We start from the raw sequence: 17316 nt of genomic DNA, 5'->3' as shown, positions 1-17316 counted from the left end.
TGCGGGGGGAGGGGCAGACTCCATGTCACATATCTCCTTTCTGACTGTGTCACCTGCGGGGGTAGGGGCAGACTCCATGTCACATATCTCCTTTCTGACTGTGTCACCTGCGGGGGTAGGGGCAGACTCCATGTCACATATCTCCTTTCTGACTGTGTCACCTGCGGGGGGAGGGGCAGACTCCATGTCACATATCTCCTTTCTGACTGTGTCACCTGCGGGGGGAGGGGCAGACTCCATGTCACATATCTCCTTTCTGACTGTCACTGTGTCACCTGCGGGGGGAGGGGCAGACTCCATGTCACATATCTCCTTTCTGACTGTGTCACTGTGTCACCTGCGGGGGGAGGGGCAGACTCCATGTCACATATCTCCTTTCTGACTGTGTCACCTGCGGGGGGAGGGGCAGACTCCATGTCACATATCTCCTTTCTGACTGTGTCACTGTGTCACCTGCGGGGGGAGGGGCAGACTCCATGTCACATATCTCCTTTCTGACTGTGTCACTGTGTCACCTGCGGGGGGGAGGGGCAGACTCCATGTCACATATCTCCTTTCTGATGGTGTCACCTGCGGGGGGAGGGGCAGACTCCATGTCACATATCTCCTTTCTGACTGTGTCACCTGCGGGGGGAGGGGCAGAAGCCATGTCACATATCTCCTTTCTGACTGTGTCACTGTGTCACCTGCGGGGGGGAGGGGCAGACTCCATGTCACATATCTCCTTTCTGACCGTCACTGTGTCACCTGCGGGGGTAGGGGCAGACTCCATGTCACATATCTCCTTTCTGACTGTCACTGTGTCACCTGCGGGGGGAGGGGCAGACTCCATGTCACATATCTCCTTTCTGACTGTGTCACCTGCGGGGGTAGGGGCAGACTCCATGTCACATATCTCCTTTCTGACTGTCACTGTGTCACCTGCGGGGGGAGGGGCAGACTCCATGTCACATATCTCCTTTCTGACTGTGTCACTGTGTCACCTGCGGGGGGAGGGGCAGACTCCATGTCACATATCTCCTTTCTGACTGTGTCACCTGCGGGGGGAGGGGCAGACTCCATGTCACATATCTCCTTTCTGACTGTGTCACCTGCGGGGGTAGGGGCAGACTCCATGTCACATATCTCCTTTCTGACTGTCACTGTGTCACCTGCGGGGGGAGGGGCAGACTCCATGTCACATATCTCCTTTCTGACTGTGTCACTGTGTCACCTGCGGGGGGAGGGGCAGACTCCATGTCACATATCTCCTTTCTGACTGTGTCACTGTGTCACCTGCGGGGGGAGGGGCAGACTCCATGTCACATATCTCCTTTCTGACTGTGTCACCTGCGGGGGGAGGGGCAGAAGCCATGTCACATATCTCCTTTCTGACTGTGTCACTGTGTCACCTGCGGGGGGGAGGGGCAGACTCCATGTCACATATCTCCTTTCTGACCGTCACTGTGTCACCTGCGGGGGTAGGGGCAGACTCCATGTCACATATCTCCTTTCTGACTGTCACTGTGTCACCTGCGGGGGGAGGGGCAAACTCCATGTCACATATCTCCTTTCTGACTGTGTCACCTGCGGGGGTAGGGGCAGACTCCATGTCACATATCTCCTTTCTGACTGTGTCACCTGCGGGGGTAGGGGCAGACTCCATGTCACATATCTCCTTTCTGACTGTGTCACCTGCGGGGGGAGGGGCAGACTCCATGTCACATATCTCCTTTCTGACTGTGTCACCTGCGGGGGGAGGGGCAGACTCCATGTCACATATCTCCTTTCTGACTGTCACTGTGTCACCTGCGGGGGGAGGGGCAGACTCCATGTCACATATCTCCTTTCTGACTGTGTCACTGTGTCACCTGCGGGGGGAGGGGCAGACTCCATGTCACATATCTCCTTTCTGACTGTGTCACCTGCGGGGGGAGGGGCAGACTCCATGTCACATATCTCCTTTCTGACTGTGTCACCTGCGGGGGTAGGGGCAGACTCCATGTCACATATCTCCTTTCTGACTGTGTCACTGTGTCACCTGCGGGGGGAGGGGCAGACTCCATGTCACATATCTCCTTTCTGACTGTGTCACTGTGTCACCTGCGGGGGGGAGGGGCAGACTCCATGTCACATATCTCCTTTCTGATGGTGTCACCTGAGGGGGGAGGGGCAGAAGCCATGTCACATATCTCCTTTCTGACTGTGTCACTGTGTCACCTGCGGGGGGGAGGGGCAGACTCCATGACACATATCTCCTTTCTGACTGTGTCACCTGCGGGGGTAGGGGCAGACTCCATGTCACATATCTCCTTTCTGACTGTCACTGTGTCACCTGCGGGGGGAGGGGCAGACTCCATGTCACATATCTCCTTTCTGACTGTGTCACTGTGTCACCTGCGGGGGGAGGGGCAGACTCCATGTCACATATCTCCTTTCTGACGGTCACTGTGTCACCTGCGGGGGGAGGGGCAGACTCCATGTCACATATCTCCTTTCTGACGGTGTCCCTGTGTCACCTGTGGTAGTTATGGACAGTAGGCATATGCCTGTGGACCATGGTCGGTGTCATGGTTGTTCTTGAGCTGGTGACATGACTGGTCAGTACCTTGGTGACCGTGCTCCGGACTCCGTCCCTCAGCACGGCCCACAGACGCTGAGCTTTCTCTCGTAGACTTTCATCCTGCAGCGGGGTCAGCGAGCTGCACCCATGGGACCCTGAGGGACACAGAACATCACATGGGACTGGGCGCCCGACAGTGACATCATAAACTTCGTCACACGTCTACCCATCAAACAACAGTTATCACAGGTCAGAGGTAAGGTTATCACAAGTCAGGTTATCACAGGTCGGAGGTCAGGTTATCACAGGTCAGAGGTCAGGTTATCACAGGTCAGGTTATCACAGGTCGGAGGTCTGGTTATCACAAGTCAGAGGTCTGGTTATCACAGGTCAGAGGTAAGGTTATCACAAGTCAGGTTATCACAGGTCGGAGGTCAGGTTATCACAGGTCAGAGGTCAGGTTATCACAGGTCAGAGGTCTGGTTATCACAGGTCAGAGGTCTGGTTATCACAAGTCTGGTTATCACAGGTCGGAGGTCAGGTTATCACAGGTCAGAGGTCTGGTTATCACAAGTCAGAGGTCTGGTTATCACAAGTCAGAGGTCTGGTTATCACAGGTCAGAGGTCTGGTTATCACAAGTCAGAGGTCTGGTTATCACAGGTCAGAGGTCTGGTTATCACAGGTCAGGTTATCACAGGTCAGAGGTCTGGTTATCACAGGTCAGAGGTCTGGTTATCACAGGTCAGAGGTCTGGTTATCACAGGTCAGAGGTCTGGTTATCACAAGTCAGAGGTCTGGTTATCACAGGTCAGAGGTCTGGTTATCACAAGTCAGAGGTCAGGTTATCACAGGTCGGAGATCAGGTTATCACAGGTCAGAGGTCTGGTTATCACAGGTCAGAGGTCTGGTTATCACAGGTCAGAGGTCTGGTTATCACAGGTCAGGTTATCACAGGTCGGAGGTCTGGTTATCACAGGTCAGGTTATCACAGGTCAGAGGTCTGGTTATCACAGGTCAGAGGTCTGGTTATCACAGGTCAGGTTATCACAGGTCGGAGGTCTGGTTATCACAGGTCAGGTTATCACAGGTCAGAGGTCTGGTTATCACAGGTCAGAGGTCTGGTTATCACAGGTCAGGTTATCACAGGTCAGAGGTCTGGTTATCACAGGTCAGGTTATCACAGGTCAGAGGTCTGGTTATCACAGGTCAGAGGTCTGGTTATCACAGGTCGGAGGTCAGGTTATCACAAGTCAGGTTATCACAGGTCGGAGGTCAGGTTATCACAGGTCAGAGGTCTGGTTATCACAGGTCGGAGGTCTGGTTATCACAGGTCAGAGGTCTGGTTATCACAGGTCAGAGGTCTGGTTATCACAGGTCAGAGGTCTGGTTATCACAGGTCAGAGGTCTGGTTATCACAAGTCAGAGGTCTGGTTATCACAAGTCAGAGGTCTGGTTATCACAGGTCAGAGGTCTGGTTATCACAGGTCAGGTTATCACAGGTCAGAGGTCTGGTTATCACAGGTCAGAGGTCTGGTTATCACAGGTCAGAGGTCTGGTTATCACAGGTCAGAGGTCTGGTTATCACAAGTCAGAGGTCTGGTTATCACAGGTCAGAGGTCTGGTTATCACAAGTCAGAGGTCAGGTTATCACAGGTCGGAGATCAGGTTATCACAGGTCAGAGGTCTGGTTATCACAGGTCAGAGGTCTGGTTATCACAGGTCAGAGGTCTGGTTATCACAGGTCAGGTTATCACAGGTCGGAGGTCTGGTTATCACAGGTCAGGTTATCACAGGTCAGAGGTCTGGTTATCACAGGTCAGAGGTCTGGTTATCACAGGTCAGGTTATCACAGGTCGGAGGTCTGGTTATCACAGGTCAGGTTATCACAGGTCAGAGGTCTGGTTATCACAGGTCAGAGGTCTGGTTATCACAGGTCAGGTTATCACAGGTCAGAGGTCTGGTTATCACAGGTCAGGTTATCACAGGTCAGAGGTCTGGTTATCACAGGTCAGAGGTCTGGTTATCACAGGTCAGGTTATCACAGGTCAGAGGTCTGGTTATCACAGGTCAGAGGTCTGGTTATCACATGTCAGGTTATCACAGGTCAGAGGTCAGGTTATCACAGGTCAGGTTATCACAGGTCGGAGGTCTGGTTATCACAGGTCAGAGGTCTGGTTATCACAGGTCAGAGGTCAGGTTATCACAGGTCAGAGGTCTGGTTATCACAGGTCAGAGGTCAGGTTATCACAGGTCAGAGGTCTGGTTATCACAGGTCAGGTTATCACAGGTCGGAGGTCTGGTTATCACAGGTCAGAGGTCTGGTTATCACAGGTCAGAGGTCTGGTTATCACAGGTCGGAGGTCTGGTTATCACAGGTCAGGTTATCACAGGTCGGAGGTCTGGTTATCACAGGTCAGAGGTCTGGTTATCACAGGTCAGGTTATCACAGGTCGGAGGTCTGGTTATCACAGGTCAGAGGTCAGGTTATCACATGTCAGAGGTCTGGTTATCACAGGTCAGAGGTCTGGTTATCACAAGTCAGAGGTCTGGTTATCACAGGTCAGAGGTCTGGTTATCACAAGTCAGAGGTCTGGTTATCACAGGTCAGAGGTCTGGTTATCACAGGTCAGAGGTCTGGTTATCACAGGTCAGAGGTCTGGTTATCACAGGTCAGAGGTCTGGTTATCACAGGTCAGAGGTCTGGTTATCACATGTCAGGTTATCACAGGTCAGAGGTCTGGTTATCACAGGTCAGAGGTCTGGTTATCACAGGTCAGAGGTCTGGTTATCACAGGTCAGGTTATCACAGGTCGGAGGTCTGGTTATCACAGGTCAGAGGTCTGGTTATCACAGGTCAGAGGTCTGGTTATCACAGGTCAGAGGTCTGGTTATCACAGGTCAGGTTATCACAGGTCGGAGGTCTGGTTATCACAGGTCAGAGGTCTGGTTATCACAGGTCGGAGGTCAGGTTATCACAGGTCAGGTTATCACAGGTCGGAGGTCAGGTTATCACAGGTCAGAGGTCTGGTTATCACAGGTCAGAGGTCTGGTTATCACAGGTCAGGTTATCACAGGTCGGAGGTCTGGTTATCACAGGTCAGAGGTCTGGTTATCACAGGTCAGAGGTCTGGTTATCACAGGTCAGAGGTCTGGTTATCACAGGTCAGAGGTCTGGTTATCACAGGTCAGAGGTCTGGTTATCACAAGTCAGAGGTCTGGTTATCACAGGTCAGAGGTCAGGTTATCACAGGTCAGAGGTCTGGTTATCACAGGTCAGAGGTCTGGTTATCACAGGTCAGGTTATCACAGGTCGGAGGTCTGGTTATCACAGGTCAGAGGTCTGGTTATCACAGGTCAGAGGTCTGGTTATCACAGGTCAGAGGTCTGGTTATCACAGGTCAGAGGTCTGGTTATCACAGGTCAGAGGTCTGGTTATCACAAGTCAGAGGTCTGGTTATCACAGGTCAGAGGTCTGGTTATCACAGGTCAGGTTATCACAGGTCAGAGGTCTGGTTATCACAGGTCAGGTTATCACAGGTCAGGTTATCACAGGTCAGAGGTCTGGTTATCACAGGTCAGAGGTCTGGTTATCACAGGTCAGAGGTCTGGTTATCACAGGTCGGAGATCAGGTTATCACAGGTCGGAGGTCTGGTTATCACAGGTCAGAGGTCTGGTTATCACAGGTCGGAGGCCAGGTTATCACAGGTCAGAGGTCTGGTTATCACAGGTCAGAGGTCTGGTTATCACAGGTCAGAGGTCTGGTTATCACAGGTCAGGTTATCACAGGTCGGAGATCTGGTTATCACAGGTCAGAGGTCTGGTTATCACAGGTCAGAGGTCAGGTTATCACAGGTCAGAGGTCAGGTTATCACAGGTCAGAGGTCTGGTTATCACATTTCGGAGGCCAGGTTATCACAGGTCAGAGGTCTGGTTATCACAAGTCAGAGGTCTGGTTATCACAGGTCAGAGGTCTGGTTATCACAGGTCAGGTTATCACAGGTCAGAGGTCTGGTTATCACAGGTCAGGTTATCACAGGTCAGGTTATCACAGGTCGGAGATCAGGTTATCACAGGTCAGAGGTCAGGTTATCACAGGTCAGAGGTCTGGTTATCACAGGTCAGAGGTAAGGTTATCACAGGTCAGAGGTCTGGTTATCACAGGTCAGGTTATCACAGGTCAGGTTATCACAGGTCAGAGGTCTGGTTATCACAGGTCAGAGGTCAGGTTATCACAGGTCAGAGGTCTGGTTATCACAGGTCAGGTTATCACAGGTCGGAGGTCTGGTTATCACAGGTCAGAGGTCTGGTTATCACAGGTCAGAGGTCTGGTTATCACAGGTCGGAGGTCTGGTTATCACAGGTCAGGTTATCACAGGTCGGAGGTCTGGTTATCACAGGTCAGAGGTCTGGTTATCACAGGTCAGGTTATCACAGGTCGGAGGTCTGGTTATCACAGGTTAGAGGTCAGGTTATCACATGTCAGAGGTCTGGTTATCACAGGTCAGAGGTCTGGTTATCACAAGTCAGAGGTCTGGTTATCACAGGTCAGAGGTCTGGTTATCACAAGTCAGAGGTCTGGTTATCACAGGTCAGAGGTCTGGTTATCACAGGTCAGAGGTCTGGTTATCACAGGTCAGAGGTCTGGTTATCACAGGTCAGAGGTCTGGTTATCACAGGTCAGAGGTCTGGTTATCACATGTCAGGTTATCACAGGTCAGAGGTCTGGTTATCACAGGTCAGAGGTCTGGTTATCACAGGTCAGAGGTCTGGTTATCACAGGTCAGGTTATCACAGGTCGGAGGTCTGGTTATCACAGGTCAGAGGTCTGGTTATCACAGGTCAGGTTATCACAGGTCAGAGGTCTGGTTATCACAGGTCAGAGGTCTGGTTATCACAGGTCAGAGGTCTGGTTATCACAGGTCAGGTTATCACAGGTCGGAGGTCTGGTTATCACAGGTCAGAGGTCTGGTTATCACAGGTCGGAGGTCAGGTTATCACAGGTCAGGTTATCACAGGTCGGAGGTCAGGTTATCACAGGTCAGAGGTCTGGTTATCACAAGTCAGAGGTCTGGTTATCACAGGTCAGAGGTCAGGTTATCACAGGTCAGAGGTCTGGTTATCACAGGTCAGAGGTCTGGTTATCACAGGTCAGGTTATCACAGGTCGGAGGTCTGGTTATCACAGGTCAGAGGTCTGGTTATCACAGGTCAGAGGTCTGGTTATCACAGGTCAGAGGTCTGGTTATCACAGGTCAGAGGTCTGGTTATCACAGGTCAGAGGTCTGGTTATCACAAGTCAGAGGTCTGGTTATCACAGGTCAGAGGTCTGGTTATCACAGGTCAGGTTATCACAGGTCAGAGGTCTGGTTATCACAGGTCAGGTTATCACAGGTCAGAGGTCTGGTTATCACAGGTCAGAGGTCTGGTTATCACAGGTCAGAGGTCTGGTTATCACAGGTCAGAGGTCTGGTTATCACAGGTCGGAGATCAGGTTATCACAGGTCGGAGGTCTGGTTATCACAGGTCAGAGGTCTGGTTATCACAGGTCGGAGGCCAGGTTATCACAGGTCAGAGGTCTGGTTATCACAGGTCAGAGGTCTGGTTATCACAGGTCAGAGGTCTGGTTATCACAGGTCAGGTTATCACAGGTCGGAGATCTGGTTATCACAGGTCAGAGGTCTGGTTATCACAGGTCAGAGGTCAGGTTATCACAGGTCAGAGGTCAGGTTATCACAGGTCAGAGGTCTGGTTATCACATTTCGGAGGCCAGGTTATCACAGGTCAGAGGTCTGGTTATCACAAGTCAGAGGTCTGGTTATCACAGGTCAGAGGTCTGGTTATCACAGGTCAGGTTATCACAGGTCAGAGGTCTGGTTATCACAGGTCAGGTTATCACAGGTCAGAGGTCTGGTTATCACAGGTCAGAGGTCTGGTTATCACAGGTCAGGTTATCACAGGTCGGAGATCAGGTTATCACAGGTCAGAGGTCAGGTTATCACAGGTCAGAGGTCTGGTTATCACAGGTCAGAGGTAAGGTTATCACAGGTCAGAGGTCTGGTTATCACAGGTCAGGTTATCACAGGTCAGGTTATCACAGGTCAGAGGTCTGGTTATCACAGGTCAGAGGTCTGGTTATCACATGTCAGGTTATCACAAGTCAGAGGTCTGGTTATCACAGGTCAGAGGTCTGGTTATCACAGGTCAGAGGTCAGGTTATCACAGGTCAGAGGTCTGGTTATCACATGTCAGGTTATCACAGGTCGGAGGTCAGGTTATCACAGGTCGGAGGCCAGGTTATCACAGGTCAGAGGTCTGGTTATCACAAGTCAGAGGTAAGGTTATCACAGGTCAGAGGTCAGGTTATCACAGGTCAGAGGTCTGGTTATCACAGGTCAGGTTATCACAGGTCAGAGGTCTGGTTATCACAGGTCAGGTTATCACAGGTCAGAGGTCTGGTTATCACAGGTCGGAGGCCAGGTTATCACAGGTCGGAGGTCTGGTTATCACAGGTCAGAGGTCAGGTTATCACAAGTCAGAGGTCTGGTTATCACTGGTCAGACGTCAGGTTATCACTGGTCAGAGGTAAGGTTAGGGTCATCATAGGTCAGAGGTAAGGTTAGGGTTATCACAGGTCATAGGTAAGGTTAGAGTCATCATAGGTCAGAGGTCACAGATGGGTTAGTAATGACAGGTCACAGATGGGTTAGTTATGCCAGGTCACAGATGGGTTAGTTATGCCAGGTCACAGGTAAGGTTAGTCTTAGCCTCAGTTAGTAATCTCAGTAAGGGATGGGGGGTTTGTAGCTGGTTATATAGATGGTACTGTTTTTTTTTGTTGTTTGCCTTCCTCTGGATCAATAAGTAAGTATAGATATAGGACAAAGTATCTGTCGTCTACATTTAGCAGAGGTTGAACTTGATGGACGTACGTCTTTTTTCAACCTCATCTACTATGTAACTATGTAACTATGTAACTATGTAATTGTGTAACTATGTAACTATGTAATTGTGTAACTATGTAACTATGTAATTGTGTAACTATGTAACTGTGTAACTATATAACTATGTAATTGTGTAACTGTGTAACTATGTAATTGTGTAACTATGTAACTGTGTAACTATGTTACTGTGTAACAGTGTTACTATGTAACTATGTAATTGTGTACCTATGTAATTGTGTAACTATGTAACTATGTAATTGTGTAACTATGTAACTGTGTAACTATGTAACTATGTAATTGTGTAACTATGTAATTGTGTAACTATGTAACTATGTAATTGTGTAACTATGTAATTGTGTAACTATGTAACTATGTAATTGTGAAACTATGTAACTGTGTAACTATGTAACTATGTAATTGTGAAACTATGTAATTGTGTAACTATGTAACTATGTAACTATGTAATTGTGTAACTATGTAATTGTGTAACTATGTAACTATGTAATTGTGTAACTATGTAATTGTGTAACTATGTAACTATGTAATTGTGAGGCGCATTAGTTATTTTGGGATAGACATGACAATCTAGACGTTGGTTAGATACCCCAGATTACAGTCACATAGTCACATGAGGTTGGTTAGATACCCCAGATTACAGTCACATGGTCACATGAGGTTGGTTAGATACCCCAGATTACAGTCACATAGTCACATGAGGTTGAAAAATCAAGTTCAACCTATACTAAATTTAAACTAGAGGCGGGTCACATATCCCAGGTTAGAGGCTGGTTACATATCCCAGGTTAGAGGCTGGTACTGTAGGTTAGAGGCTGGTTACATATCCCAGGTTAGAGGCGGGTCACATATCCCAGGTTAGAGGCTGGTTACATATCCCAGGTTAGAGGCTGGTCACATATCCCAGGTTAGAGGCTGGTTACATATCCCAGGTTAGAGGCTGGTTACATATCCCAGGTTAGAGGCGGGTTACATATCCCAGGTTAGAGGCTGGTACTGTAGGTTAGAGGCTGGTTACATATCCCAGGTTAGAGGCTGGTCACATATCCCAGGTTAGAGGCTGGTCACATATCCCAGGTTAGGGGCTGGTAACATATTCCAGGTTAGAGGCTGGTAACATATTCCAGGTTAGAGGCTGGTTACATATCCCAGGTTAGGGGCTGGTTACATATCCCAGGTTAGAGGCTGGTTACATATCCCAGGTTAGGGGCTGGTTACATATCCCAGGTTAGGGGCTGGTTACATATCCCAGGTTAGAGGCTGGTACTGTAGGTTAGAGGCTGGTTACATATCCCAGGTTAGAGGCTGGTTACATATCCCAGGTTAGAGGCTGGTTACATATCCCAGGTTAGAGGCTGGTTACATATCCCAGGTTAGAGGCTGGTTACATATCCCAGGTTAGGGGCTGGTTACATATCCCAGGTTAGAGGCTGGTTACATATCCCAGGTTAGAGGCTGGTTACATATCCCAGGTTAGAGGCTGGTTACATATCCCAGGTTAGGGGCTGGTTACATATCCCAGGTTAGAAGCGGGTTACATATCCCAGGTTAGAGGCGGGTTACATATCCCAGGTTAGGGGCTGGTTACATATCCCAGGTTAGAGGCGGGTTACATATCCCAGGTTAGGGGCTGGTTACATATCCCAGGTTAGAGGCTGGTAACATATCCCAGGTTAGGGGCTGGTTACATATCCCAGGTTAGGGGCTGGTTACATATCCCAGGTTAGGGGCTGGTTACATATCCCAGGTTAGAGGCAGGTTACATATCCCAGGTTAGAGGCTGGTTACATATCCCAGGTTAGAGGCTGGTTACATATCCCAGGTTAGGGGCTGGTTACATATCCCAGGTTAGAGGCTGGTTACATATCCCAGGTTAGGGGCTGGTTACATATCCCAGGTTAGGGGCTGGTTACATATCCCAGGTTAGAGGCGGGTTACATATCCCAGGTTAGGGGCTTGTTAAATATCCCAGGTTAGGGGCTGGTTACATATCCCAGGTTAGGGGCTGGTTACATATCCCAGGTTAGGGGCTGGTTACATATCCCAGGTTAGGGGCTGGTTACATATCCCAGGTTAGAGGCGGGTTACATATCCCAGGTTAGGGGCTGGTTACATATCCCAGGTTAGGGGCGGGTTACATATCCCAGGTTAGAGGCTGGTTACATATCCCAGGTTAGAAGCGGGTTACATATCCCAGGTTAGAGGCTGGTTACATATCCCAGGTTAGAGGCTGGTTACATATCCCAGGTTAGAGGCTGGTTACATATCCCAGGTTAGAGGCTGGTTACATATCCCAGGTTAGGGGCTGGTTACATATCCCAGGTTAGAGGCTGGTTGCATATCCCAGGTTAGGGGCGGGTTACATATCCCAGGTTAGGGGCTGGTTACATATCTCAGGTTAGGGACGGGTTACATATCCCAGGTTAGAGGCTGGTACTGTAGGTTAGAGGCGGGTTACATATCCCAGGTTAGAGGCTGGTACTGTTGGTTAGAGGCGGGTTACATATCCCAGGTTAGAGGCTGGTATTGTAGGTTAGAGGCTGGTTACATATCCCAGGTTAGAGGCTGGTTACATATCCCAGGTTAGGGGCTGGTCACATATCCCAGGTTAGAGGCTGGTTACATATCCCAGGTTAGAGGCGGGTTACATATCCCAGGTTAGAGGCGGGTTACATATCCCAGGTTAGAGGCTGGTTACATATCCCAGGTTAGAGGTGGGTTACATATCCCAGGTTAGGGGCTGGTTACATATCCCAGGTTAGGGGCTGGTCACATATCCCAGGTTAGAGGCTGGTACTGTAGGTTAAAGGCTGGTTACATATCCCAGGTTAGAGGCGGGTTACATATCCCAGGTTAGGGGCTGGTTACATATCCCAGGTTAGAGGCTGGTCACATATCCCAGGTTAGAGGCGGGTTACATATCCCAGGTTAGGGGCTGGTTACATATCCCAGGTTAGAGGCTGGTTACATATTCCAGGTTAGAGGCTGGTTACATATCCCAGGTTAGGGGCTGGTTACATATCCCAGGTTAGGGGCTGGTTACATATCCCAGGTTAGAGGCTAGTACTGTAGGTTAGAGGCTGGTTACATATCCCAGGTTAGAGGCGGGTTACATATCCCAGGTTAGAGGCTGGTCACATATCCCAGGTTAGAGGCTGGTTACATATCCCAGGTTAGAGGCTTGTTACATATCCCAGGTTAGGGGCTGGTTACATATCCCAGGTTAGAGGCTGGTACTGTAGGTTAGAGGCTGGTTACATATCCCAGGTTAAAGGCGGGTTACATATCCCAGTTTAGAGGCTGGTTACATATCCCAGGTTCGGGGCTGGTTACATATCCCAGGTTAGGGGCTGGTTACATATCCCAGGTTAGAGGCGGGTTACATATCCCAGGTTAGGGGCTGGTTACATATCCCAGGTTAGAGGCTGATTACATATCCCAGGTTAGAGGCTGGTTACATATCCCAGGTTAGAGGTGGGTTACATATCCCAGGTTAGGGGCTGGTTACATATCCCAGGTTAGGGGCTGGTTACATATCCCAGGTTAGAGGCAGGTTACATATCCCAGGTTAGAGGCTGGTTATATATCCCAGGTTAGAGGCTGGTTAAATATCCCAGGTTAGGGGCTGGTTACATATCCCAGGTTAGGGGCTGGTTACATATCCCAGGTTAGAGGCTGGTTACATATCCCAGGTTAGGGGCTGGTTACATATCCCAGGTTAGGGGCTGGTCACATATCCCAGGTTAGGGGCTGGTTACATATCCCAGGTTAGAGGCTGGTTACATATCCCAGGTTAGAGGCGGGTTACATATCCCAGGTTAGGGGCTGGTTACATATCCCAGGTTAGAGGCTGGTTACATATCCCAGGTTAGAGGCGGTTTACATATCCCAGGTTAGAGGCTGGTACTGTAGGTTAGAGGCTGGTTACATATCCCAGGTTAGAGGCTGGTTACATATCCCAGGTTAGAGGCGGGTTACATATCCCAGGTTAGAGGCTGGTTACATATCCCAGGTTAGAGGCTGGTTACATATCCCAGGTTAGAGGCTGGTTACATATCCCAGGTTAGAGGCTGGTTACATATCCCAGGTTAGAGGCTGGTTACATATCCCAGGTTAGAGGCTGGTTACATATCCCAGGTTAGAGGCTGGTTACATATCCCAGGTTAGGGACGGGTTACATATCCCAGGTTAGGGGCTGGTTACATATCCCAGGTTAGGGACGGGTTACATATCCTAGGTTAGGGACGGGTTACATATCCCAGGTTAGAGGCTGGTACTGTAGGTTAGAGGCTGGTTACATATCCCAGGTTAGAGGCTGGTACTGTTGGTTAGAGGCGGGTTACATATCCCAGGTTAGAGGCTGGTATTGTAGGTTAGAGGCTGGGTACATATCCCAGGTTAGAGGCTGGTTACATATCCCAGGTTAGGGGCTGGTTACATATCCCAGGTTAGGGACGGGTTACATATCCTAGGTTAGGGACTGGTCACATATCCCAGGTTAGAGGCTGGTACTGTAGGTTAAAGGCTGGTTACATATCCCAGGTTAGAGGCGGGTTACATATCCCAGGTTAGGGGCTGGTTACATATCCCAGATTAGAGGCTGGTCACATATCCCAGGTTAGAGGCGGGTTACATATCCCAGGTTAGGGGCTGGTTACATATCCCAGGTTAGAGGCTGGTTACATATTCCAGGTTAGAGGCTGGTTACATATCCCAGGTTAGGGGCTGGTTACATATCCCAGGTTAGGGGCTGGTTACATATCCCAGGTTAGAGGCTGGTTACATATCCCAGGTTAGAGGCGGGTTACATATCCCAGGTTAGAGGCTGGTACTGTAGGTTAGAGGCTGGTTACATATCCCAGGTTAGAGGCGGGTTACATATCCCAGGTTAGAGGCTGGTCACATATCCCAGGTTAGGGGCTTGTTACATATCCCAGGTTAGGGGCTGGTTACATATCCCAGGTTAGAGGCTGGTACTGTAGGTTAGAGGCTGGTTACATATCCCAGGTTACAGGCTGATTACATATCCCAGGTTAGAGGCGGGTTACATATCCCAGGTTAGAGACTGGTTACATATCCCAGGTTAAGGGCGGGTAACATATCCCAGGTTAGAGGCTGGTATTGTAGGTTAGAGGCTGGTTACATATCCCAGGTTAGAGGCTGGTTACATATCCCAGGTTAGGGGCTGGTCACATATCCCAGGTTAGGGGCTGGTTACATATCCCAGGTTAGAGGCGGGTTACATATCCCAGGTTAGGGGCTGGTTACATATCCCAGGTTAGAGGCTGGTCACATATCCCAGGTTAGAGGCGGGTTACATATCCCAGGTTAGGGGCTGGTTACATATCCCAGGTTAGAGGCTGGTTACATATTCCAGGTTAGAGGCTGGTTACATATCCCAGGTTAGGGGCTGGTTACATATCCCAGGTTAGGGGCTGGTTACATATCCCAGGTTAGAGGCTGGTTACATATCCCAGGTTAGGGGCTGGTTACATATCCCAGGTTAGAGGCTGGTTACATATCCCAGTTTAGAGGCGGGTTACATATCCCAGGTTAGAGGCTGGTACTGTAGGTTAGAGGCTGGTTACATATCCCAGGTTAGAGGCGGGTTACATATCCCAGGTTAGCGGCTGGTCACATATCCCAGGTTAGAGGCTGGTTACATATCCCAGGTTAGAGGCTGGTTACATATCCCAGGTTAGAGGCTGGTTACATATCCCAGGTTAGGGGCTGGTTACATATCCCAGGTTAGCGGCTGGTCACATATCCCAGGTTAGGGGCTGGTTACAGTACATATCCCAGGTTAGAGGCTGGTTACATATCCCAGGTTAGAGGCTGGTTACATATCCCAGGTTAGGGGCTGGTTACATATCCCAGGTTAGCGGCTGGTCACATATCCCAGGTTAGAGGCTGGTTACATATCCCAGGTTAGAGGCTGGTTACATATCCCAGGTTAGGGGCTGGTTACATATCCCAGGTTAGAGGCGGGTTACATATCCCAGGTTAGAAGCGGGTTACATATCCCAGGTTAGAGGCTGGTACTGTAGGTTAGAGGCGGGTTACATATCCCAGGTTAGAGGCTGGTACTGTAGGTTAGAGGCTGGTTACATATCCCAGGTTAGAGGCTGGTACTGTAGGTTAGAGGCTGGTTACATATCCCAGGTTAGAGGCGGGTTACATATCCCAGGTTAGAGGCTGGTTACATATCCCAGGTTAGGGGCTGGTTACATATCCCAGGTTAGAGGCTGGTTACATATCCCAGGTTAGGGGCTGGTTACATATCCCAGGTTAGAGGCTGGTTACATATCCCAGGTTAGGGGCTGGTTACATATCCCAGGTTAGGGGCTGGTTACATATCCCAGGTTAGAGGCGGGTTACATATCCCAGGTTAGAGGCTGGTTACATATCCCAGGTTCGGGGCTGGTTACATATCCCAGGTTAGGGGCTGGTTACATATCCCAGGTTAGAGGCGGGTTACATATCCCAGGTTAGGGGCTGGTTACATATCCCAGGTTAGAGGCTGGTTACATATCCCAGGTTAGGGGCTGGTTACATATCCCAGGTTAGGGGCTGGTTACATATCCCAGGTTAGAGGCAGGTTACATATCCCAGGTTAGAGGCTGGTTATATATCCCAGGTTAGAGGCTGGTTAAATATCCCAGGTTAGGGGCTGGTTACATATCCCAGGTTAGGGGCTGGTTACATATCCCAGGTTAGAGGCGGGTTACATATCCCAGGTTAGGGGCTGGTTACATATCCCAGGTTAGGGGCGGGTTACATATCCCAGGTTAGAGGCTGGTTACATATCCCAGGTTAGAAGCGGGTTACATATCCCAGGTTAGAGGCTGGTTACATATCCCAGGTTAGAGGCTGGTTACATATCCCAGGTTAGAGGCTGGTTACATATCCCAGGTTAGAGGCTGGTTACATATCCCAGGTTAGAGGCTGGTTACATATCCCAGGTTAGAGGCTGGTTACATATTCCAGGTTAGAGGCTAGTTACATATCCCAGGTTAGAGGCTGGTTACATATCCCAGGTTAGGGGCGGGTTACATATCCCAGGTTAGGGGCTGGTTACATATCCCAGGTTAGGGGCGGGTTACATATCCCAGGTTAGGGGCTGGTTACATATCCCAGGTTAGGGACGGGTTACATATCCCAGGTTAGAGGCTGGTACTGTTGGTTAGAGGCGGGTTACATATCCCAGGTTAGAGGCTGGTACTGTTGGTTAGAGGCGGGTTACATATCCTAGGTTAGAGGCTGGTATTGTAGGTTAGAGGCTGGTTACATATCCCAGGTTAGAGGCTGGTTACATATCCCAGGTTAGGGGCTGGTCACATATCCCAGGTTAGAGGCTGGTTACATATCCCAGGTTAGAGGCGGGTTACATATCCCAGGTTAGAGGCGGGTTATATATCCCAGGTTAGAGGCTGGTTACATATCCCAGGTTAGAGGCTGGTTACATATCCCAGGTTAGGGGCTTGTTACATATCCCAGGTTAGGGGCTGGTCACATATCCCAGGTTAGAGGCTGGTACTGTAGGTTAAAGGCTGGTTACATATCCCAGGTTAGAGGCGGGTTACATATCCCAGGTTAGGGGCTGGTTACATATCCCAGGATAGAGGCTGGTCACATATCCCAGGTTAGAGGCGGGTTACATATCCCAGGTTAGAGGCTGGTACTGTAGGTTAAAGGCTGGTTCCATATCCCAGGTTAGAGACGGGTTACATATCCCAGGTTAGGGGCTGGTTACATATCCCAGGTTAGAGGCTGGTTACATATCCCAGGTTAGAGGCGGGTTACATATCCCAGGTTAG

The 17316-nt window shown here is 49.8% G+C and overlaps 1 protein-coding gene across 1 annotated transcript in view; it reads right to left on the bottom strand.

Moving 5' to 3' along the window:
* Positions 1-17316, bottom strand: part of LOC142484985 (WD repeat-containing protein 97-like) — a 119276-nt gene that overhangs the window by 51528 nt on the left and 50432 nt on the right. The window contains exon 3 of the mRNA XM_075584225.1: positions 2588-2697. Coding sequence (XP_075440340.1) covers positions 2588-2697 — 110 coding nt within the window. The remainder of the gene's footprint in view (positions 1-2587; positions 2698-17316) is intronic.

The sequence above is a fragment of the Ascaphus truei genome, unplaced genomic scaffold, assembly GCF_040206685.1.
Source record: "Ascaphus truei isolate aAscTru1 unplaced genomic scaffold, aAscTru1.hap1 HAP1_SCAFFOLD_500, whole genome shotgun sequence".
Taxonomy (NCBI): domain Eukaryota; kingdom Metazoa; phylum Chordata; class Amphibia; order Anura; family Ascaphidae; genus Ascaphus; species Ascaphus truei.
Note: the sequence above shows the minus strand (reverse complement) of the source record. Positions and strands in the feature narration are given on the sequence as shown.